The sequence below is a fragment of the Lepisma saccharinum genome, chromosome 13 (assembly GCF_977018435.1).
Source record: "Lepisma saccharinum chromosome 13, izLepSacc3.1, whole genome shotgun sequence".
NCBI classification, from domain to species: domain Eukaryota; kingdom Metazoa; phylum Arthropoda; class Insecta; order Zygentoma; family Lepismatidae; genus Lepisma; species Lepisma saccharinum.
This window is the reverse complement of record NC_139241.1, coordinates 31,306,388-31,332,697: the sequence shown is the minus strand read 5'-3', so window position 1 is coordinate 31,332,697 and position 26,310 is coordinate 31,306,388. Positions and strand designations below refer to the sequence as shown.

Sequence of the window (26,310 nt, the reverse complement as noted above, 5' to 3'; positions counted from 1 at the left end):
CATGCTAATGTAGCAACATCATTCACTTGAGAAGTATTGATCCGTAGATGATAATTATTTCAACCTGCATAATGTGGTCCTGAGGATGTGGGTGAATTTTTAAAATTTTTACTGCTATTGCCTTTCCTTTTCATAGTCAGCACCCAACTTTTTTAAAAAAACATATGATGAACAATCAGTGTGTATAAACATGGCATATTTTATTAAAACCTAATTGATATATAAGAAAATCTATAATTCACATATAGATATAAAAATAAATATAATCTATAATCTTACTATTTTTCTATAGTATTGTAATGATACAATTATTTTAAAGTACAAAATATTGTGTTCCATGAAACAGTCTGTATTTAAAAAAAACATGAGATCATTAGTGAAGTCATGAATGTCATCAAATTATATTCCCTTAAGTTCAAATGCAATTCTAATAATAGTATTCACATTTTAAAAGTAAAATAAATCATACATTTACACATAAATATGTACTTACCTCCAAGTTGTTAACTTGAAACAAATAACCTGACAATACCCTATACAGTTATTGCCAGTAATTGCACACATACACCACACCACTGTACACCTAATATGCTAACTATCACCTAACACTTCGAGTCTTTGGTTTAAACCTTTCTTGTGCTTCCATTAAGTGCTTTATAACTTTTGGCATCTGCGACAGATGCTGCCGTATAACGGTAGGAAGGAGACCATCCTTCTTGTACGTTACAGCATCACCCATTGGGTCAACAAATCTTGCTTCCATCAATGTCGATTTCACTGTAAGACATGAGCCATCTTCATATTTCACTTGGACGTCTCCATTGGACAGCTGGAAAAGAGATTACAGTGAGCAAGGTGACTGCAGTGCAAAAGAAATTGCATATTTAGAATCTAGACATTTACTTTTTTAGAAAGTAGGGCATGGAGATTATCTATAAAAATTACAAAAAATGGCAGAATTTTGCACTAAATTATCAGATATTTTTCGATATATCGCATTGGTAAAATAATCGGTAATTTTACCAATACACCGATATGCCTATATCAGCCAATACCAATACAGTACCGATTAATCGGTCCAATCCCTAGAAAAAAGTCATGTCCTCACTCATTTTGGCAAAATAAATTCCCTCAGTTTTCCATGCAAATTTAGAATACATTTCTAGACCATTCTGTTGTGCTTCAAAATGCTAATTACTAGGGTCCAGATAGTTATGTATTTTGCATATGCAAATGAATCATGTATATAAATTTTTTGCATATTTTAGAGCCAAAAATCATTACTAAAATTGTATGTTACGCCTATGCGTTGGGCATAATGTCTTCTTAATAAAAGAAGTTCACATTTCCTTCCCTCACTGCTGTTTATTATCCCCTTTCTGTTACAAAACAAGGAAATAAGATTTCTTTCATTGTCCTCCTGGGAAAACTCAACAACTCTTCTCTGTGAGAGAGAAATGACAACAATGGACAGTCTATAAATGAGGGATTCAGAGCACAAGTGAAGTAACTCCACTTTTCATGGAAATGGAGTTATATGTATAACTTAGAACTGTGAACTATCAACATTTCTAAGATAGAAGCAAGCATATTTTCTAAGTTATTTCTAAGCTAGAAGCAAGCATATTTTCTAAGTTTCAAATTCTTGCTCACAGGCACCAGTATGTTTGTGCTCCCAACACCTAAACATAGTACTAAATGGGCTTTTTCTAAAAACTGTTTTAAATGTAGTTACACCATTTGTGCTCTGAACTCCCCAAATAATCTTGAACTTGATGTGTCAGATACCTTCAGTTGCCTTAAAATGTTGTTCCATTGTATTTTGTGAAGTACAGCTAGTTTTTTCACAGTACAAAAATATTCTTGCCGAAAACAAGAGTTTCAAATTTGAAATTTTGAGATATAATGTTGTAATCAAGTGCAATCCTAATCTGTAAGGAGTATAATTTTTCTTTCATTTATAAAACAGCAGTGTAAAGTAAACAAGAGCATGTGGAAGTAAAAATATTTTTATATGGAATATCTCCCATCTAGAAGTTACTGAATTATTGCAATGCTTCACAATAAATACACACATTGATATTGATTCAAGAGAAATATGCAATTTATGTTCCCTCCCAAAACCTGACAAAAAAGGAAAACAAAGAACACATTTGATTTTCCAGGATTTCCCCCCCCCCCTTTTCCTTTCCCCAAATACACAATATATTGAAGGAAGAACCTGTATTTATAAAATAATAGTTACAAAAAGAAACCTAACACTTCATACCTGCATTGCTATTCCGATTCCAGGAACTGACGCTATTCTCACTTGGCTATTCTCCCTTTTTGCTCTGTCGGCAGAAGAGGAGCGCACTGATCTACCAAAGTCAGAAGGGTGCTTGGCATTGTGGGTCTTCAAGGCAGTCCTTATGCTTCTGACGGACCCATCATATGCTTCCAACTGTTGAAAAAAGGTCAAATAATTAAACAATTTTTATTGCATCTGGGTAATGACAACGTACGCAAGGTTGAAGGGTGAGCATCAACAAAAGTTGCATGCATTTGAGAGCACTGAAACAAGATTCACTCGGCCACTCTTTTTATTAAAATTTTGAAGGAGGCACTGTATCAAAAATTCCTGCTCAAGTATGGACTAAAATGTAATACTGTTCAGCAAACAAAATCTCAGTCGCAAGTGCAAACTAGGTCTGCAACCAGGTGTTGGACCTGGGCTCATAATGATAATGCCTTTGTGACCAACAAACCAAGGCAACGTTTTGGGAAAATGTCCCAGTCCAACTGACACGTAAGCAAAAAGCAACACATGCAGTTTTCATGTTGCTTTGGTACAAAAGGCTGCATTTATTTTCTCAAGGTTTGTTTCCAAATGATGCTTGTCATTTCAACCTGAAAGTTGGCTTCATCATAAATGATGGAACAGATTTTGTTGTCTTTGAAATGTTGTGATACTGAGAGGTTCCATCAGGACTCCAATCTCTTGGCTCTGGCAAGACACACTGAGCATCTCCTGTGTATGTTAAATGCAACATACATAAATTAATCTACTTGACATACAGTGGTTCCAGCTTAGGAACGGACTTGGAAATTCTATTTTTGTCTTTTCTGCCAAAAGCCATGGAGAGTCACATGAACCGTTGAACCAATCGGCTTTGTTCAGTTGCCATGGTGAGGGGGAATTCTTGTGATATTCTGCATTGCCAATTTTTTTATTTTGGGTTGTTTTCGAAACAGGTGGCACCCTCATCAAAGCCAAGCACGGCGAAGCGTAATGGTTGCCACCGTGTAGCAAACGAATGGGTCTTCGATTTCCTGCCTCTCCCTGAAATGCAAGCGAAGGGGGGGGGGGGGGTGTTGACAGAAAGAGGTGTGTACGACTGGAAAAAATCAGGCGTGTAGTAACCGGTAGCAACACTGCTTTTCCCCCCTTGAACTGGAGGCAGAAAGTCTGGGTTTCCTCAAGTCCATTCTTTGGCCGAGCGGACTTTAGTTAAAATAAATAAATTAAAAATTAAAAACCAAACTTGCAGGGATAGTGCATAATATGTATTTCAAAGCATCTCATGAAACATTTGCTAATTGCTAACAATATTGGTATACAAGTTTTAACAATGCATATGTAAATCCATAATTGTTAAGAGACAGTTAAAATATTTGTATGCAAAAAGAAAGAAGTATAAATGCAACAGATGTTAATATATATTAAATCATTATGATAATTACACTGGCACAAAGCATAAGTTTGTTTGTTCACTTCCTGCACAAATAGGCTAATTGAGACTCAACCTATAGGTCAAAAGGTTTAACCTAGCACGGCTTCCACCAAAACCTTCTGTGTCGTCTGCGGGGCATTGTCGTCACGGATTTTGGTGCAAGTGAGCAAATGTGGCAACAGGCTGTGCTGCGAGCAGTCATTTGGGAGTGTAATAGAGGACTCAGATTCCCCACACGAAGGAAATGGCGATCCCTGGTAACCTTCTAGCCTACATAGCAAGACTCGAATTTCTTGAAATATGTACTGGGTATATAACCCTGGAGCCAGGGAAAGTGACAGGGGGAGAAAGCCATTCCCCTCAGCAAACAAGAAAAACTAGATAAATACTGGACTATTTACGCATGTATAACATGCACTTTTTTCAAATATTTGCTCCCAAAAACTATAGTGTATGTTATACACGGACAGCCATCATGAAACCATGCATCATTTCACTATGTCACCGTGTATAACACTTACATATCAACAGGCTCAAATTCTAATTAGCCGATTGAGATCCTTTATCAATAATTTTTAAAAATCAATACAAAAGTGAAATGACTGTTTTACATGATTTTTCACTTTGTATCGGAACATTTTGTGACACAGAGAAAAGCAGCGCCAATCTGGCAGAATTCAAGCGTGCACCTCCTGCAGAAAAGAATGGAAAATAATTTCCTCAAAAATATTTTTAAAAACTGTCACAAACCAATGCTACCGACGCTTGGTCACTCCATATAACACCTACATATCTACACGCATAAATACAAATTATGCCCAATGTTTGCAGGAAATCATCATAAACAATAAAATTTCGTTCAAAATTGCGGCAGCCCTGTTGCTGTTTTCCTGTACATACCTCAGAACTTACACATTGAAAACAGCAGTGTAACTCTCTCCGTTTCCCACACTGATTTCACATTGTTTTACTACAAAATAAACAAGGAAGTGAAAGCGTTGGGATACTAAAATAGTCTAAGGTGATGTTTTTGTTGATTTTCTTTTTCAGAAACCAGAGTGCATGTTAAACACATGAAAACACAATATTGTTCTTAAAGGCTCACATAACCACTTTTTATAGATGCAAAATGATCTAATACAGTTATTTTTAGTGGTTCTCATTCTATCTACGACGTTTCCAGAGCCACCTTAAATTTTCTTCACAAAAATGGAAGATTTCAACTTGCCAGACCAGTTAAAGGAGAAAGGAAAGGTCATTGCCACCAGAAGGAGGAGAAACAGCCAGCTATGACATCTGCAAAGTGGAAATACCAGTTTGCCTAGGAGAAAATAAGGACACAAGTTATTCATTCCTTAAAAGTGTGGAGTGACTAGCCATGTGAGATTGTGTGCTGTGTATATATCTTGGTGTAAGCTTGGAAAAAGTTCTAGGAAACCAGGACGAAACGTCACCAAAAATAACTGTGTTAGATTATTTTGCATATGTAAATACGATAAATGCTTTTATAGCCCAAACATTTAGATGTATAACCACAGACACTTTTTGGTTGTAGCAATCCCCTTGGAAGTCAATGGGGGTAATTACAACCCAAAAGTGTCCGACTGAGCACTAAATGTGAATCCCCAGTCACCCTCCATCTTCCAGTCATTTTTTTACTGGCAGCATTACTACTGAGCGTCGTTCTTACTAAACAATAGTGTTATGCTAATATGAAGGTCCCTACGTATCCTTTAAAGGGGTTGGCAACACCAGTGAGTCATGTACAGGGTGTATTAGAAGTCCCTTACCACCCCTTATAAAATCCGAAGTGATGTATTTTCATGGAATTTGATATGGGCGATACATAATAGACCTAGGGGGACACCTTTTGCAGTGCGTCACGTGGATGGCCGACATCTTGGTTCCGCCATATTGAATTCAACATTTTTATTAAAAATGATAGGTGGGTCATGTGAACATGACCATAGGCTAGAATTTTGCCAGGATGTCAAATCTGTAATCAGATTTCATTTGATTTGATTTAGTTTATTTTACTTCGCGTTTTGTGCCTCTTGGCTAATTTGCGAAGATGGGGATGAGTGATGAAATGATGAAATTGATGAATGGACATTCACAAACAACCAAGCCCGACCGGGATTCGAACCCGGGACCCTTGGCATCGCAGCGCGATGTGCTAACGACTCGGCCACAGGGTTGGGCTAATCAGATTTCATGTAACTTCATTTGGTGAAAAGTTATTGGCAACTGAAAGTGATGTTTACCTGTTTGTTGCAGGTGCTGGAACCATGCTGTTAACAACTGAGGAATGCATCCAGATCGTCAAACTGTGGGGTGGGAAAAGTGCCCGTGCAGTGGTTGCCGATTTCAACCTGCGTCATCCAGAACGTCACCCTGTGTCACATGTTGCAGTGGCACTGTTATTAACCGAATTCGAGGAGACGGGCACGGTCTTGGACAGACGGCTTAGTGGACGACCGTGGACAGTCACGGATGAAGCACAAGCTACGGCAGTGTTGGCCTCCGTCTCGACGTCACTGCAGGGAAGCACATATATAGTGTACCGAGTGGTACAGAGGTACAAGTAGCATCCGTATAAGGTCCAAATGCAGTAACACCTCTCCGAGGACGATCCAGATCGCCACATGCAGTTTTGCGAGTGGGCTATCGGCTAAATCCAAACGTCGCTATGCAGATACTCCATTCCAATGAAGTGAACGGCTACGTAAATGGGGAGGTGAATAGGCAAAACATGTGCTATTGGTCGCCTGACAACCCCGCATGGACAGATCCCTCCAAAATGACTGGTGCAGGGAAGATTATGGTATGGGCAGGCATATGGGGAACATGGATAATCGTTCCTTTTTTCATTCAAGGAAATTTAAATTCGGAATGCTACAGGAACAGATACTGCCAGCTCTGATGTTGGAAGATGGTACATTTCCCAGGTTTTTTCAACATTATGGCATCCAGGTGCGTCAGTACCTGGGTGAACAATTTCCTGGGGCATGGATTGGTCGACGTGGGCCCGTTGAATGGCCTGCCCGATTTCCAGACCTAACGCCAATGGACTTCTACCTTCGGGGACACGTTAAGGCTATGGTGTATGGTGTGAAAATTCGTGATCTTCGTCATCTGGAACAACATATCATGGCTGCCTTTGAGCAAATTTCACCAGATACCTTGCTCGGTGTCCACAGACATTGGGAGAAGCATCTGCACACGTGCATTGCCCAACACGGACAACATGTGAACATGAAGAGCACATTCTGTAACAGGTAAACATCACTTTCAGTTGGCAATAACATTTCACCAAATTACGTTACATAAAATCTGATTTCAGATTTGTCCTGACAAAATTCTAGCCTATGGTCATGTGACCCACCTATCATTTTAAATAAAAATGTTGAATTCAAGATGGCCGTCCGCGTGACATACTCCAAAAGGTGTCCCCTTAGGCCTATTATGTATCGCCCATATCAAATTCCATGAAAATACATCACTGCAGATTTTACAAGGGTAGTAAGGGACTTCTGATACACCCTGTAGATTTCCTCAAGTTTCAACAAGATGATATTCAAGACTGTGTTCAACACCTAGTTGTAAGCACATACATTTGGTGACTTCGTGTGATAAGTTTTATATTATCCCTCGCAGTTTACTGAAAGCTTACCACTGGTGAACTTCCCATGGAAGATTTGTCTGCAGGCAAAATATTCTCCTTGTTCTGGAAGGGAGTCGGGACAATTTTTTCGCCAGAAGATGGTCTTCTTCCTACAATGATTGGAAAGCACGAACCACTTCTCTGCTCTGACATTTTGGACAGAACACTTTCCAACTGCAGGCAATGCTGATAGCACTGAAATTAAACAACAAAATTGCAGGTGTGATGATGGACAACTACAAAACAACAGATAAATACAATTACTGTGGTTTACACTTGTAGGGGTGAAAGTGCAAATTATATTCCAAACCATCATCAATTTCTCCTGGTACAAAATGTACAATCTTACAAATTAATATTAATATTAGCCTAAACTGAACTATGATGGGGCCTTAGTTCTACATTTTTGGATCTTATATTTTTTTTTTTATATTTGCATATTTATAGTTTACATTTTGTGCTTCCAATGAAACAAAATATTCAACAAAAGTTATAAAATTTCTCCTGCATTGTAAGTTATTTGACTAAAGCACACTCACTCCCTCCCTTCCATGCAGAAGATACCCTAATTATTGAAAGGTTACATGAAATTTTGGTTTTAACAGGAACAAACACACAGCTTTGGTATTACATATTAATATTCAAACAAACGTACTAACAAGCCAATCTGGGCTCACCACAATTTCCACAAATATCGCCCAAGTATACTTGCCTGCAGAAATTGGCCACTTTTATATCAATTTACTATAGAATTCTAATCCAAACTGGAATAGATTCTATTGAAAAGGTATGGAAATTGTAACTCAAGCAAGGATTAAATGTGACTGAAATTTTAAAATGTCATTTTTAACTACTCTTCTACAACTCCAGCACTCTACATCACACACATACACATGCAGTCTTTAAACTCACTCAATATCTGCACGAGCTGCAAAATATAGATTGGAATACCTGATGAAAGTGGTCCCACATTATCTGTGCACTGCTGTGTAGAAAATTCACTTTGTCCATAGATTGGAGGACATGAGAATTGCCTCCAGATTCTATTATCTTGATAGCATCTGTTGATTTTGTTATTTTTCCCCCTTAAAGAAAAGAAAAATAAATTACATTGGTCATATGAATTGTTCATATGGATATGCATATTTTGTTCTTGATGGAAATGTGAAGTACATGACCATCATAATGTTCATTTTAGGTAATTTCAAAAGGTGAGCGTGCATTTTTTCACAAAATGATGTGAAATAACTCAAACACAAAATGTGCAATTTATTTGCAGATACAATAGTTTCCTCATTTCATAATTCTGAGAGTTATGCAAAATCACACTGAATTTTTCTGTGGCAATACATGGGCCAAAATATTTACTTTCTTAAAAGCAGTGGGAATAAACTATCACACAGACAATGATCATGAATATGCCTATTAGCAAGAAAATTTTACATGATTTTATTCACCATAAAAGTATTCCGTTTGTTTTTGTAACAATATTTTACTTTTTTATTTATCTCACAAATGTGTGTCTCAACTTATTGAGCATCATGCAAAATGTATGCCAGACACAGTATAGTGTTATTAACCTTTAACGGATGAGTGGTAGCTGTGTTTACTATCTCCACGAGGCAGCAGTTACTGTGTCATTTCTTCAAACTACACATGATATTTCACTTTTGTCTATTTTGTTTATTTGTATACATTTCACAGGCTGGCTGAATGCTGTTTTATCAAATCTCCACTCGAAGATGAGTTGATGACTTTATCCTGTTCCTTACATGTTAATGCATCACGTTCCAGAGCAACATACCCGGATGTCGAGTGGTGTGAATTATCAACAATAATAAAAAGTTTGCCCAAATCTTATAGTAACCAGCTCTTCTGCAAAGTCATGGACATATGACAACTTAGCATTCAGCCAGCGATATGAAGTTATGACATATTTGAATCACAAAAAAATATATTTATCATTACTATTATTAACAAACACAGTTCGAAAATGTTGATTTTCCCCTAACAACATTGTAGGATAATATTTATAAATGGCCTATTACTCTTAAACCAACACTTTTTGTTGATATATTTTAATTTTACATGTAATAATGAAAACAAAAGAACTTGTTCACTCACAGCATGCGACAACTGGGAGTCCAGCAGCCAATGCTAAATTTTCAAAATTTCTAGAAAATTACAGTTCTCTAAAATTTTGCATAATTTTTTTTTCCGAAATTGGGAGATGGACATTACACTGCCAAGTGGCAACAGCTGACCGGTGGGGTCGAGTGATTCACGTCGGACACTTGCTGTACAGACTGTGAGCAGTGCACGATGTTTGTGTGCAATCCGTGTTTCGAAGTGGGTTGGTTGTAGGTACTCGTAAAGCTGCAGTATTTGTGTACTATGTTTGCTTTTTTCATTTTGTGAAATAAATCTGTTGTTCAGCATATGGGCTTTCTGCACAGTGTGGTGATACAGTGTCCATAGGGCTGATGGTGGAAGTGAAATTTTGGATTTTCTTCCTGTAAGTTGGCTTCTATATTGTTCTGTACTCTGGGTATCAACCATTTTCAATGAAACTTTGCATGGTTGTAGAAATGTACCACTGCTATGTACATTTTTTTATTCACTTTTGCCTAGTAATGCATGCCAAATATTTTTTTTTTTAAAAAAAGAATCAATTTTCTTCTTCTTCCATTAACTTCCATTATTGGGAGATACAATGTATAAATTTCAACTCCTCCAAAAGCTATGCCATAAAAAAATTCATCTCTCTACCACAACTAGTTTTCGAGCTATGAATCATTTTGTACTTTGTGCCAAATTTGAAAAGTGCGTGTCTGAAAGTGCTCATTAGGAGAGGTTATCCATGTACGAGATGCTCTCGTCCACCAAATGTTACTCTTACCAAGGGATAACACACAATAAATTAAATAAGTAGTGTAAATTAGTGTAAATATTGTGCATATAGATGTTCACTTTAGATTTTATTTTCTTACTTTCTATGTACAGTATACGTATTATGTTCAACATAATTGGGAAATGTATCCTGTACTGAACCAATAAATAATAATAAAATAATAATGCCAATGCCAATACTCTTACAGATTCCCATGGACATCAATATTTCAACATTGTAACAATTCAAAACAGTTCCAAATATTTATTACTATTAAGATAAAACTTTTTCATTTGAAGTGCAGCATATCAATCTACCAGAGCTTTCCTTTGAAATGTTCATATTTTTGCATGAGGTACTCAGTTAAACCACAAAATCAATGGTTTACAAAATGTGATTGCAAAAATAATGAAGCACTCTGACAGTGTCGTGTGGATTTTTGCAGACTCTGCAAGACACCTGACACTGGCAGTTTAATTTCAACTGATACTTTCCAATACTGATACAGTGAAATTGCAATTACATGTTTTGCGATAGTATGCTTTTCTTGTTAGAACATTTTTTTCTGGCGGTTCCTGCCAATTTCCGTAAGGCTACGTACTATCATATTTCAGTTATATGATTTTCAGATATATGATTTTTCCAGTTATACGTTCAGCTATTTTAGTCCCAACAAGGAGAAGACTTCAGTTATATATTTTTAGCTGTGCTTGCTCGAAAGAATGTTGCTCTTGGAGTTGAAGATTTCCATGATGATAACATATGCCATACAGGTTTTCTTATCAGCTGCAACCATGGGACCAGGCTCTTGACTTGGACTTCTATTTTTGTCGCTTGCATCGGAGGGCAAACGATGGACAATGCACCCCTGAACCAGATTGGCCTATGCTAAACAATCTTGCTTTCATTCTTTGCATAGTGTTGGCCAAGTCCTATCTGTCTGATGCAGATCGGAAATTGAAATCTATCAAGCTATCAGACAAGTCACTGGCGCCAACTTGCCAGCCTGCTGTAAACGTTACAAGCTGAAGAAAGGGAGGGGGAGTCAACAGTGGCTTGCAGGTGGGGAAAAGTTGCTCTTCCTTCGTTATTACCATAATATTTAAAGATAATACGATTGTCGAAGACAGAGAAGTTACAGTACCTTTTCTTTTTTTTATGGAAACAAAATCGCAGATATATGAATTACTGAACATTGACCTTATTTTTAGCATGTGAATGATTCTGAAAAAAGCAGCGATCATACCAAACATTGTGTGCATTTTCTTTCTGCAAGTGCACTGCTCAACCACTGCATCAACCACTGAAATATTTAAATGGAAAATGTAAGAATTAGCAAAAAGCAACATTTTAAGTAACATTCGACAATTTAGGTTTCAGAAGGGAAGCAGGGGCAAAGGTCCAAAGTTCGAAATTTTCCGAAATTACTAAAAATTTCCAAACACCGTAATTTCAGTTCCCCCCCCCCCCCCAAAGTTGCAGCATGAACAATACATATCTTCATAGAGTGATCTTTCGTTGTGCTTCACTCCAAATTTGGACCATCCAGCGCCCATAGAGCCGAGGCTAGAAGCAAAATTACGGATATCACGAAGCTGGCAACACTGCCACTTTATATAATGTTGATATTTTTTCACTCCAGAAGTATCAATCTCATTTCACCAAAACTTTGCATGGTTGTAGGAATGTACCATCACTACATACTATTTTTTTTCCATTCACTTGGTTGTATTGTTCCATCTTCCTTAACACTAATTACACTGGTCAACAATGAAAATGCTTCGGAGATAAAAGTAACCAATTCTTACTAATTTGAGGGTGCTGATAACGAATATGATATTAGTTTTTGAAGATTGGTTCGAGTTTCGAAGAAATACAATTTCGCCGGATGTGCTTCGGCGCGCAAAATAAGGGTTTGTGACAAGAGCGGCTGTCTCCTTATTTCAATAAATATACATTGTTTGACGGTTAGCTTTATCACTATCCTTATCTGTAGCACGTGATCGCTGATCGAGAATCATCAACCACATCACGCTTCAGTTTGTATTGAAGATTTTGCCAGGGGAAACATGTTGTTATGTGTTCCTACGTAGTTACAATTTGAACTCCCAGACATGGTCGTGGCGAAATTTTGTGTATGTTTGTGGTGTATTTTTTTATCATTTTATGACTGTACTGACCAGAAACTTGTCGTGTAAGTGTGTTGTTGTGGTGAGATATTGGATGAGTGTGTGGTGTTATTTCTTTTTATCGTTATATGACTCTACTGACCAGGAACATGTCGCGTAAATGTGTTAACAGTGCAGACAATTTTTGTTATGTTTGCAGTGAAATAACATTTGTCGATCAAAAAATAAATTTCACGCCAATCATAAAGAAAGCCTACCACTTGTACTTTGGTTGTAAAGTGGGAGATATGGACAAGAGGTCCCACATTTGTTGTAATACGTGTTCGACAAACTTGCGTAACTGGCTACATGGAAAAAGACCATGCATCCCGTTTGCAGTTCCAATGATATGGAGAGAACCCACAGATCATACTTCAAACTGGTATTTTTGCATGGTTCCTCCAATTAAAGGGCTATCCAAAAAAAAATGGGGACTATCACTTATCCCAATATTCCTTCAGCTATTTGTCCTGTGCCACATTCGGAAGAACAACTTGTTCCACAACCTCCTGCATCGTACTCCAGTGATTCATCCGACAAAGACCAAGAGGCAGCCAAACTCGATGCAGGAATGCCAAATCCTGTTGCAGATTCCTCGTCATCCATCGATCCTGACTTCACAGAATACATATCATCATCTAATCGCCATCTGATCACTCAACATGAATTAAATGACCTTGTGAGGGACCTGGGGTTGTCAAAAAGTGGCGCAGAACTACTGGCATCCAGACTCAAGCAGTGGGGAGCTCTTGCTGAAGATGTTAAAGTATCCGTGTTTTGGACACGTCAGAAACCCCTGGAAGAGTATTTTTCAGTGGAAGGTGACATAGTATGTTGTAAAAATGTGACTGGTCTTACGAGTAAACTTAACATAGAACATAATCCCGATGAATGGCGGCTGTTCATAGATGCATCAAAACTAAGTCTGAAAGCTGTGTTAGTGAACAATGGAAATGTGTTGCCATCAATCCCAATCGGTTATGCAGCGCACTTGAAGGAGACATATGCCAACATGGAAAAACTGCTGAAAGCCATAAATTGTAATGAATACAATTGGAATATTTGTGGCGACTTCAAAGTTCTAGCCATACTTCTTGGCCTGCAGCTCGGCTTCACAAAATACTGCTGCTTTTTATGTGAGTGGGATAGCCGTGATAAGGCTTCCCACTACTTAAGGAAAGACTGGCCACTCCGTAAATCTTTGGAGCCATAAACAAAGAACGTTCAACATGTTCTTTTGATAGCTCCCAGCAGGGTTTAACTTCCTCCTTTACATATTAAACAAGGTTTAATCAAGATCTTCATTAAAGGTATGAACCAAACCAGTGATGCATTCAAGTATATACTGCGTAAATTTCCACGAATTAGTGAAACTAAAATCAGCCACGGAATATTTATTGGCCCTCAGACTCGAGAACTCCTCAATGATCCTGAATTTCATGCACTATTAGAAGATAAGGAGAAGATTGCATGGGACTCTTTCCGAAACGTGGTGACAATTTTTTTGGGAACTCAGAATTATAAGGAACTAGTGGAGCACCTAATATCTTCTACCAAGCAATGGGGTGTCATATGTCACTAAAAATACATATGTTACACTCCCACATAAACTTCTTCCCATTTCCTGGGAAGGGTAGCGATGAACATGGAGAACATTTCCACCAAGTTATATCGTCAATGGAGAAACAATATCAGGGCCACTGGAGCAAGTCTATGCTTGCTGATTATTGTTGGACAATCGCCAGAGATATTCCAGAACCACAATACAAGCGACAGGCAAAGAGGCACTATTTGCAATATCCATGTAAATAATGTTTTTATAACTTCCACTTTGTACACGTGTTAATTTCCTATTAACACCACATAACACATATTTATTTCGATTACACTTAAACTCGAACCAATTCATCATTTTTATTATTATTTTCGTATTCAGCACCCTCAATTCCATAAGGAAATGTAATTTTCATTTCCGAAGCATGAAAAAAGTTAAAATTTGTTGTCCAGTGTTATTAGGAGGCACCATGTATAAATTTTACCTCTGCTAAAAGCCCTGTCTTTACGAAAGAAAACAAAACCAATTTAATCAGTCTATGACAATGGATGATATTCAAATTGACGTGACAATGGATGATATTCAATGTGACGTCAGCGCTGCATAGCATGATGGGAAATCTGGCCAAATCCACACGTGGTTCGGCATCAGTCCGGCAAACTATAGCAAGCGTGAAGCATATGCTGCGTGAATGAAAATGACCCGGTATTTAACATTTTTAATTGTATTATTGTAGATTTTTGGTGTTGTGTGTATGCCATTGTTTATGCATTAATTGTGGAAGAACATCATACCTTCCGATAGTTTCGTCGGTGGTTAAGATAGCGTGACTTTTCCAATCCGGGGTGAACGTATTTTAAAGGCAAGTACTGTGTTTATGGCTAGCGTTATATTAATTTTATGATACTCTTTACATGCTTTGCAATGCATGTGGTTGCTGTACGATCTCTAATCAATGCTTATCAATCAGCGGATGCGTTAGCAGTATGCATATATTTGTATATACTTTTCAGCATATCTTCTTGGCTGTTTCAATATACGAGGGGGTGCTGAAAAGTTCGTAGCCCAACCCAGAAGGAGTGCACGTGGAATGATGAAACTTTACAGTTTTAAAGAACATATCTTGTTATGTACACATGCAAATTTTCATATTAATAACGAAATTGTTATTGTGCTTTTCAGGCCCCTGAAGTGATCGTGTGTGCCCAGCCAGCGAATTTCACAAACATCGAGATCAGAGCTGTCATCAAATTTTTGTTCCACCAAGGAAAGTCGCCGAAGCAAATTCATGAGGAAATCAGTGGAACACTACGGGACTCTCCTCCATCATATGCAGTGGTGAAGAAGTGGGTGGCACAGTTTAAACGTGACGATTTTTCAACAGATGATGCTCCACGTGCAGGAAGATCAAAAACAGTGACTGTCCCCAAAATCGTGGATGAAATTCATGACCTCATTCTTGAAAATCGCAGAATCTCAGCAAAACGTGTGGCAGAGATTATGGGCATTTCTCGGGAACGCGTTGGTACCATAATTCATAATGACTTGAACATGCGCAAGCTCTCGGCAAAATGTGTTCCCAAAAATCTGTCAGCAGATCAAAAGCGTGAAAGAGTGAGGACATCAAGGGAAGTCATTGCTAATTTTGAACGCAATGCCGACCAATTTCTGTCATGAATATTAACCATGGATGAAACATGGTTGTACCACTACGATCCTGAAACGAAACAACAGTCAATGGAGTGGCTGCACTCAGGTTCCCCTCGCCCCAAGAAGTTCAAGAGGCAGAAGTCGGCTGGGAAAGTGTTTGCAACATTCTTCTGGGATAAGGATGGAGTCGTACTCATATTCTACCTGCCCAAGGGTCAGACATTTAATGCAGAGTATTACTTTGCATTACTCACAAAATTGAAAGACAAATTGAAAGTGCAACGCCGCGGAAAAATGAAAAAAGGAATTCTGTTCCTGCAGGACAATGCCCCTGTCCATCGAGCACTGCAAACACAACTGACATTGCATGATCTAGGGTTTCAATGTCTAGATCAATACCCCTTATTCCCCAGATCTAGCTCCGTCAGACTATTTCCTATTCCCCAATCTCAAACAACACTTGAAAGGATGCCATTTTGGATCTGATAAGGAGGTGATTAGTGCTACGGAACAGTGGTGTGTGGAACAGCCTTCAGGATTTTTTTTCACTTGTCTGCAAAAATTGGAGCACTGTGCAAGGAAGTGTATTGAACTTCAGGGGGGAGAATGTAGAATAACTGTAAAATTTCATCATTCCACGTGCACTCCTTCAGGGTTGGGCTATGAACTTTTCAGCAGCCCCTCGTACATAAGAAAAGTGACAATGATACATTACGGTCTTAAAAAATATAGTATACTATTTTGTATTTCAGACCATTTCTATAAATTATCATTTTCACGAGACAAAGTTTGTTAATAATTCAATTTTTTTAAAAATATGTGTTTTTTTTTTGTTTTTGTTTTTTTAATTTCCCTCCACCGGGAATCTAATTTTGGATCCCTCGATTACAAAGGGGAAAGAATTATCCACTGCACTATCGGATAGGTCCGATTGATTCCATGAGAAACATGCTTCATAGTCCTGTATTTCTTTCGTATGTTACGTATCTTCATACAATGTTGTCTTGTGGCAAATTGCATCTTCTTAGATACTCTGGCCATTGTTACGAGTCTTAGCAAGACTAAATTTGACATATAATCGTTATATTTCTACCTTGAATCAATCCTACAAAAGCTGAGATCGCAATACTTATCAAATGGGTTTCCAACATGCCCCAAAACATTTGCCGGAATCATGGCAGCTGTCGTGCTTTCGCACAATGAATTGTGGGGGAAGTTGTTCGCTGAATATCATCCATTAGTTCTAGAGATATGATTTTTTTGTACTTCTCGGCATGTTTGAAAAGTGCACACTTGAAAAGGAGCCAACTTCAACGGGAATACAGGCGCACGAGGCTCCTTCTGCTAAAGGTTTTAAGTTCACTTTATGCATAGAAGGATAATTGGAACTGGACCTACAGTTTAAAGTGAGATCCGAACCACTAAGTGCTTCCACCGGGTATCTAACCCTCGACCTCTTGATTACAAGGCGATGACGTTACTGCTATGCCATTAGGAGGCAAAAAAATTTACACATATGCCCACCCCCCTCGCAAATCTTGGGTACACCACTCTGGCTCTGGTGTTGAAAAGGAAAAGGATTATTCTTGTGTTATCTGCATGATGAGAGTTACGGTTTTGTTTATCAGAAGGCAGGACAAGAAGGAAAAGCTGCATCCTTTATGTTGGAGTTGGACGAGTTATTGCTGTCGGAAGCAATATCACAAAGCACAGCTTTGGAACAGCCAGACATAACACTGGCACCATTAGCAGCCTCCCTCCAGACAGACTGGCACCAACGAACAGGTGACGGAATAGAAGGTCCTGTGCGTTTTAAAGATAAACGCACTTGTTGAGGAAGATAAGCTGGAACACAGCATTCCATTTTTTAATCAGCAGCGTGCTTATTTCCGAACCAAGTTGCAGAAGAAAGGGGGAAGGATTATTATATTGTAACAAATACACGAACAATATTTCATAAGCAGAGAGCTGCATAAAAAAAAAGAATATAAAAGATTGCTTCATGAAATTACTGCATAGCCATGCACAGTAGTTGCAGATTAATGAGTTCTTTTGAAGAGAGATTGCTGATTTTTTTGTCACTGGTTCCTAAACCAATATCGGATAACCGGGGTTGCAAATTCTTCTTACTTTATTCCCGGCAAACAAGAAGAAAGGAAAGTTTTCAAAGCAAGTTTCACACTCCTGCCCCTCTCTCCCCTATGCTAGGAAGAATTATGTAAAAGTGTCAGTAAAGAAGTTTGAATAGTGATTGAGTCATGTTCTCAATTGTGCATGTTTTTTGTGGAGGCAGGGAGAACCAGTGGTCGGAAGTAGCATGCTACTTGTAGTGTCGCTATTGTAGCTAGCTACAAAATTTGTAGTGGTAGCTGTAGCGGCGCTACATTTTGAAAATTGTAGCTGTATTTGTAGTGAAGCTACAAAATTCCTGTACGAGCTATAGGTCTTCTCAGAGTCCTGAGGAAAATTATGAATGTGACCAGAGCGTCAAATAAAAATTCGAAAATAATGCTTACTTTTGCAAGAGGTTCATAAAGACAAAGTCTATTATATGGAAATACGTATAATCTAGATTATAAATATCTTGATATTGCAGATTATAGATATCTACATAATTTATTTCATTATTATAGAATAAATCTAATATCCAGGTAACTAAACTGAATTGGCATATATGAATATATTCTGGCTAACAGCTACGTTTATAGAGCAGCATCGCTATTTTAGGGAGAAACATGCCTCGTTTGCTTCATCCCTGGAAAATAAAGCCTTGTTTGCGAACAAATCCTGTGGATATCCATGGTGTAAGAGACAAATAAATGCCATGAATTACTGTGTAAAACACATCCTGTAGTGAGTGCAAAAACGAGCAATCAATGGATGGATAATGACAAAGCAATAGTGCCAGCATTCAATGGCTCAGTATACGTTAACAACATTGATCATTGTTATACGGCGCACGCTTTTAGAAGGAACATGATTTCGGCCAATACCCAGCCAGTGCTACTGCGCTGTTGCCAAACTAACTGCTAGCGCAAGGGAAGGACAGAAAATCCGCGATGTGTCCATTATTTTGATAATGCATGCACAGTATATATGAGTACGGTGAAATAATACAGTGAATATTTCTACACATGATTATAATATCGTATCACTGTAGCATAGCCTATATGAGAAACCCATACCTGAAAGAAGCTTGAAGGTATTTATTTATTCATCACCGCTCTCGTCGTCTTCCTCGGTCTCCGTGTCACTGATTTCACTCATTTCCGAGTCACTCTCCTGGAGGTTAATGATTAGATTTTGCACCCTTGGAGCCTGTACTACTGGTGCTAGGTTTTGAGAGTGACATTATTTAAAATAAAAAGAACACACGGAACACCACTATTGCTGTATTTAATCATTTCACAAACTGTTCTTTGTGGCGCACGAGTGAACGATAAGTGAATAATGTTACACCGGCCTTGCTATGAAAAAACGATGAACTCAAACTGACACAGACTTTCAATGTTCGAGAACGCCCAGAACAATGAAGGGTCATTGTTTATATCGAGGCAAATTTAACACCCACAGTTTTCCCTAGACACAACAACTCAGCTGCGTCAACACGGTGGCAACGAAAAAAAACAGGCGGAAGGAAATGATAGGTGTAGTTTCCATTGTTTCTTCAAGGAACGATAACTCCGGTTGTAGGCGATGGAAATTCATGGGACTTGGACAGTCAGGTTCAAAATGTATTTCCCCATCTTATGATGAACCTTAACGTGGCGAATTTTATGAAAATTTCTTGTGCGCAAGAAAAAAAAAGAAGATGGCTTTTAACTTCCCCACCGCAGTCTCCTAACTGTACAACGTTGCACTCCTGCCATTGGCTGATCGCCACGCACACCCTCTATGTGGCCCCGCCCGATATCGCTTCTAAAAGCGTGCGTCGTATAGTACATTGGTACTCACTAGCAAGAAATTATTGTTACAAGAATGATACACACACACACATTCTGGAATTACAATTATTTTCATCGTAATATTTGTTCACAAATTTTAAAATTGCAATATGTTTAGAACACTCGAGTTTACACATCAGTTTCCTCAATATATTCTATGATATTGTAAAAAGTATGTACGAGTTATTGACTTTTCTGCAGAAATGATAATTTTCTTTAGTTAATATACAGTTTCCAAATGTATGAATTTCTTCTACTTTTACGTCGCTTTTTTGTAACTTTTGCTAATCATGACAATGTGGATGTGTATTTTGTTAATATGTTATCTAGAGTCGCTTTCTGCCACTTTTGGCAAATTGTGAGAAAAGGAACAATGATGAATAATGATGATGATGAGCATTGTGGAGAATGGAAGAGAAGGGGGTTCCATCTTCCCAACTAGGTATCTTTCCTAGAGTTTGTATTGATTCAACTATATGAACAGATAAGCTAATCGAGACTGGATTTGAATGACTAGTGCCTCTGCCAGATTCGAACCTGGGGCCCTTTGATTACAAGGTGACAAAATTTCCACCATGTCTTCAGGGAAGCATTCCTAACTTACGTAAAGCATCGCTCCATCTGTTGCTCATTTAGATATACCACAGAAGCATGTTAGAGCAAACATTAACGAATTACAGGAATTATGATAATAAATAACGATCTATTTTCCAGTATGTACAACTCTCATACTAGGAGCTTCATTTGAATATCCATGTGGTTGTTTCAAGTTTTTCAATTTTTTTATTTAATACAAAAGTAGCGCGAAAGTAGCGAAGTAGTGAATAGCACACATGAGTAGCATAGCGAGATATTTTTTGGTAGCGAAGCTACTTTTAAAATTTAGCATTCTGATCACTGGGGAGAACAGAGACACCTCAGTCACACTTTTACGTTGGCAATATATCATCCAGATGATGCATCACGATATTGAAAAAATATCAACCAGGCTCCATTGTCACGATATTTTGGCAAATTATTGTCATAATATTTTGGCAATGTATCGTCACTATATTTGGCGATATATATTATGTTGGTGATATATCGTAACAATATTTTGGCAATATATCATCACGATATTCAGCGATATATCATCATGATATTTAGCGATATATATCATGTCAGCGATATATCATCATGATATTTGGCGATATATATCATGTCAGCGATATATCATCACGATATTGGCGATACACATTGTGGAGATGATATATCAATGATATCACAATATGGAAAAAATATCGTATCGTCTGTGACAATATTTTGCGATATCAAATTTCCGATATAGTCCATCCCTAGTTAAAACCCTAGAGGAAGCGGCTTTTAGTTTGACAATAGCGAGCTTGTTCCCCAATCGTAAGGCAAAAGTTCAAGGTCACACAGTGAATGATTGAGACTGCTGCAATAGCAAGGGAAAGGGGTAGGGAGGGGAGAGGTCACCTTGGTCATCCACCTGTCTTGGAAAATGTATAAAGCGGGAAACGAGAGTTACGGTAAACGTAAGATAGAGATCAATGTAGTAATGTTCGACATGGTTTTTGAACGGATTAAGCGGGTAAACTTGCTTGCATGCTCTCTACTCCCTAGCACCTTCATTGTCTATTTTTTGTGATTTTGTGAAATTACAATACCGATTTAGAACAGATAAGTGCAATATAGCAAACTTTGGTGAATATGTTGTAGTGCCACCCTAAATTTATTACCTTTTTTTATTTTTTATTTTATAATTTTGGCTTTTCGTTTTTCTTTTATCAGTTAGTTTACCAGTTTTTTTTCTTAAAGTCGTACCCAGTCCCTTGCTTGGCATGGCGAAAGGGAGAACCGGGCTCTTCAGGCAAGTTACACTGGCTAGGGTGTCCTTTTTTCTTTTCTTAGTTTTTTCTTCCTTTTGGGTATTTGTGTGTTTGTGTGTGTGTGTTAGAGCCACTGTACAAGGCTAAAACCGGCAACATTGGAAGAACACAGGGGAAGTTTGGGCGTCTTTGGGGAAAGACGGGTCACAAGGATATAGAGGTGAGAGGAGTGAGGAGGTGTATTTTGGAAGTGTGGCTAAACTGGGCGTATGTGCATACAGCGATGCAAGGAGACACGTTACCAAAGTCGGTGAAGTGTGATTGTTGAGCAGCTGACAGCACCGTGCAGCTGGAGGAGCAGTGTTTTGTTCCCGTGTAATTTGAACTACTTCCGCGTGTTAATCACAACATGTCGCCGGAGCATCAGCCACCAAAGTAGGTGAAGTGCGATTTGTGACAGCTGACAGTACAGTGCAACAAGGAGAGCTGTGTTTTTAATTTTGTGTAAATGGAACTACTTCCGTGTGGTTACTGAACAATACATGAAACAGATCACACCATGTGACCGGAACGTCAGCCAACCTGACCTGAAGCCGTGAACAATCCTCTTTTACCCCCCTTCAACAACGAACCACAGCCATCCCCTTCAATCTAAAGTAGGAGCAGTGTGTGTGAGGAAGTGCATCGCATAAGTGACAATAAAAGGTAAGGGATCCCAACAAACATTTACTTATGGCCATAAAATACTTCTTCTTCTCTTCCATTCCCTTATGCCGTTAAGCGTCGGGTACCTCGTTCTGTCCATCTCATCCACTCCGTCCGGTCTCGACTCATTCTTCTCATTTCGTTCTTAGTTTTTCCATATTTTAATCCTATCTTTTCTATTCTATCTTCCCATGTATTTCTTGGCCTGCCTCTTCCTACTCTACCCTCAACCCTCATCTCCATCACTGCGTTGGGCCAATCCCCCACGCAAGGGTATTAACGGATTCAGAGAAAAAACAGGAGCCTCGGAATGGACAGATCAACACAGCAACGACCGGACTGGAAAAGGAAAACGAGAATGGGAACATGGAACATTAAAACTATATTAGGAAAAGAAGTTGAATTAGTACAGGAAATGAAGATACGTAAGATAGACGTAATGGGAATTAGTGAAGTAAGAAAGAAAGGAAATGGCATACAAAGGCTTGAGGAGGGATATACCTTGAGATATTCAGGTGTTGGACAGGGAAGAAGAGCAAAAGAAGGGGTAGGAATTGTAACAAGTCAGGAATATGAAACAAAGGTCAGTGGCTGGGAACCAGTTAACTCAAGAATAATTGTAGTTAAATTTGATATAGAATATAAAATATCATATATCCAAGTATATGCACCAACAGAAGATGCCTCTGTGCTTGATAAGGAAGAATTTTATGTACAACTCCAGAGGACAGTAGATAAAGAAGTAATGGAGGGACGGTATGTAATGATAGTGGGAGACTTAAATGCAAGAACAGGTAAAGATAAGAAGGTAGCCCATGGTAGTATGGGAAGCTACGGGGGAGAAAAGACATTGAATGAGAATGGCAAAAGATTACTGGAGTTTTGTGTAGAAAATCAGTTGCTTCTTGGAAACTCCTTCTTCCCACATAAGGAAGTACATAAAATAACCTTCCAGGCTGAAGGAAGAAATGCTAAAAGCATAATAGACTACATAATATATACCAGTAGTATTAGGAGAAACATAATGGATGTTAAAGTTATAAGAGGTGCTGAACTGGGTACAGACCATAGATTATTAATAGTGGACACACGCTTCACGAGACCACCAAAGCTCAGAATGAAAAAATACCAAACAATTAAGATAAATGAGTTACAGAAAAAAGAGAAGAAGGAAGAGTATAAAGAACAGGTAACAGCCAGACTGACAGAAGGACCAGATGTAGAACAACTAGAGATAGAAGAAATATGGAAGAGAATTAAAAAGGCACTCATAAAATCTGCAGAAGAAGTATGCGGAAAGAAAATAGTAGATACAAGAAAAAAGAAAACATCTTGGTGGAATGAAGAAGTGAAACAAAAAGTAAAAAACAAAAAGGAAGCATGGAAAAAATATATTATGTCTCAGACAGAAGAACATAGAAGGAAATACATTGAAAAAAGAAATGAAGTCAAGGAAATAGTGAAGGAAGCTAAAATAACATCCTGGGAAAAATTTGGAAATATGGTTGAAGAAAAAGCTAGAGAAAAGAATACAAGGCATAAAATACATGAAGGTTATTTATTACTTGTGTTTGTATTTGTATGAGCTATGCCGGATTAATCTACATATTTTCTTAAGATCAATAATAATCTTCAGAACAAATTTCATGTTATTTACATATTGCCCCCCACAATGTAGTATACCTTTTCTTTCTTTATAAACTTAATTTTACCATTTTAAATATCTTTCAAACACGTTTTTCTCACTTATGAAATTTAGAAGATTTCGCACTTCCGCATTGCACAATTTAATGGTTCAATCCTATTAATTTCGAGATCCGCTGTCTTCATTCACAAAGGGTTACGGTGTTTGAAGCGGAGATGGTACCGCGTCACTGCATTGTTTGTTCCCGGGCAGCGGTAGTTGTGCAACTAAGGCTAATTGGGACTGGACCTACAGTTTAAAGTGGGATCCGAACCACTTGTGCCTCCACCGGGTATCGAACCTGGGACTCCTCTGTGCAGAACTGTGTGTTATGTGCATCCATCATACTTGTGTGTGTAGGAGAGGGCCAGAGTGAAGCAGGCTTCCTTATGACCCCGAGTTGAACAAATGGAAAAGAAGATGTGTGAAGGCTTCTGGCCGAATCCTTGTGTGCACTCTATAACATAATCCTGACAATGTAATTTACAAAATAACAAAAACAAGTATTAACAGTGATCATGTAATAGAACAAAGTATTATTTATACATCCCTAATTTTTCAGATTAGACACAAAACTCATATAAAAGCAATTAAATCATAAACATGTGCAAGAAAACATTTACAATTACTAATTACAGGTTACTGATTAATCAATTTTGGCAAATTCTGATTCATGCATTACCTTGATAGAAAGATGCTTCAAAATCTGGATCTGGCATATTCTCCATGAGTAAGCACTTGCACTTCTCACTGTAGTATGTTACCTTCGGAGTCTTCGCCTTCACCAGGTCCACAAACCTAAAACAGTGCAAATGTTTCAAATTACTGAACATAATGTTTTGATACCCTATTTGATTCACAGCCATAGAAATCAGAGAACCAAGTATTTTCTTATATACAGGGTGACCTGTAATTAGATGTATTCCCTGAAAGGGGTTAAAGTAGAGGCAATTTGCAATAAATTTTACCATATGATACCCTATCTGAAAATTAGTAGTTTTCGAGATAATCGAACTTCTATTGGTTTTTTTTAAATGACAATTTTCCACATAAAAATACGAATTGAGAAAAAACAGCTCATTGTATGGCACATATTTCAGCATTTTCTGATAACTAACAAATAAGTGGTTTGTTGGAAAAAGTTTGTCCCAAATAACAATCACATGTAAGTAACGAGTGGGTCTAAACTTACAAGTGATGATAAAAAATGCACTCTTAGTTTATTTGGCAACGTATTAATAACAAAAATGATATGACAGGAAGCGTACAAATTACTTTAATTACTTCCTTGTGTCATCTGCTATACAACAAGGTACAAATGTTGCTAAAATTCACAAATGTGTACAAGAAATAATACTTTATTCATCTTCATGTGAATGGAATCAATGAACAATACAATTAAAGAACATTACACACGTCTTGCTCAAAGTGGGCACCTCAGTTATGAATGCAGGCACGCAGGTTTTTACAGACATTTGTTATCTTAACTTGTGATGTGATGGTGTCCTTGATGTGTTGACCAGCTATTAAGATCCTCTCCCTGAGCTCTTCTTGCGAGTTTACCGGTGTCTTGTAAACTAAGTATTTCATGTGACTCCAAATGGAAAAGTTGCAAGGCATCAAATCGATCGGGGGATCGAGCTGGGCAGCCATCATGCTGGTAAATCATGTCACGTCTTATAGCTAGAGGCACATCCTTCAACAACATTGCCATCCTGTTTCTCAAAAAAAGTTCATAAGTGATGCCATTTAAGATTTGGGGCAGGAAAAATGGCTTGATCAAATGATTGTTGATGACGCCCATCCATACTTCTGCCTGGGCATGCGACAGTGGCTGGATGAAAATTACCCAAAGAAATGGATTGACCGAGGTGGCCTAATTCCCTGGCTGGCTCGATCCCCCGATTTGATGCCTTGCAATTTGAACCCAGGTGCTTAGGTGGTAAGACCATGATTGGGCTAAGCTGGCACTTACAGTTCTAAGTTTCAAGCAGATTGTAGTAGGTTGTACTACATTCCTGAGAATCTTAATGAATTTTTGTAGGCAATGAATCTCATGCATTTATAAACCTGGTTGATCTACTATTTCTTCCAATTAAGATAAACAGTGCTACAAATTCACAGAAATCATCTTACCTTGCAGCATACAAATATTTCTTCCAATGCTTGGTGGGGAGACTTTCATAGCTAAATATGGCATCTGCTCCTTCTTTGGGTAGGTCAGGTGGTGAATTTCCAACAGGGCAACCTCGACCATAATTGGGCAGATATAGTATCACCTGAAAGCCATTAATATAAGAGTTACATAACACTGGTGTTAACGAGAAGCAAATAAAATGTGGATACACAGTGACCAATGTTAACTGAGAAAATTAATATCTGAAGTATTCCATGTTCTCATTAACTCATTAAAAATCCACAAATGTACGTAACTTTTTTAACCTCAATATTTTCAGTACTAACTAGTGTTTATCTTGCCTGTACAGAACACTTAATAATAAAACT

General features: G+C 38.1%; 1 protein-coding gene across 2 annotated transcripts in view; it reads right to left on the bottom strand.

Moving 5' to 3' along the window:
• Positions 1-326: 326 nt before the first annotated feature.
• SAK (polo like kinase SAK) overlaps positions 327-26,310 on the bottom strand; it is a 93,597-nt gene continuing 67,613 nt past the window's right edge. For both annotated transcript variants that reach the window (XM_083134009.1, XM_083134010.1), the window contains exons 10-15: positions 25,942-26,084; positions 24,488-24,603; positions 8,329-8,462; positions 7,387-7,572; positions 2,270-2,443; positions 327-829 (exon numbers count right to left, since the gene is read on the bottom strand). In XM_083134009.1, coding sequence (XP_082990135.1) covers positions 599-829; positions 2,270-2,443; positions 7,387-7,572; positions 8,329-8,462; positions 24,488-24,603; positions 25,942-26,084 — 984 coding nt within the window. In that variant the 3' untranslated portion in view covers positions 327-598. The remainder of the gene's footprint in view (positions 830-2,269; positions 2,444-7,386; positions 7,573-8,328; positions 8,463-24,487; positions 24,604-25,941; positions 26,085-26,310) is intronic.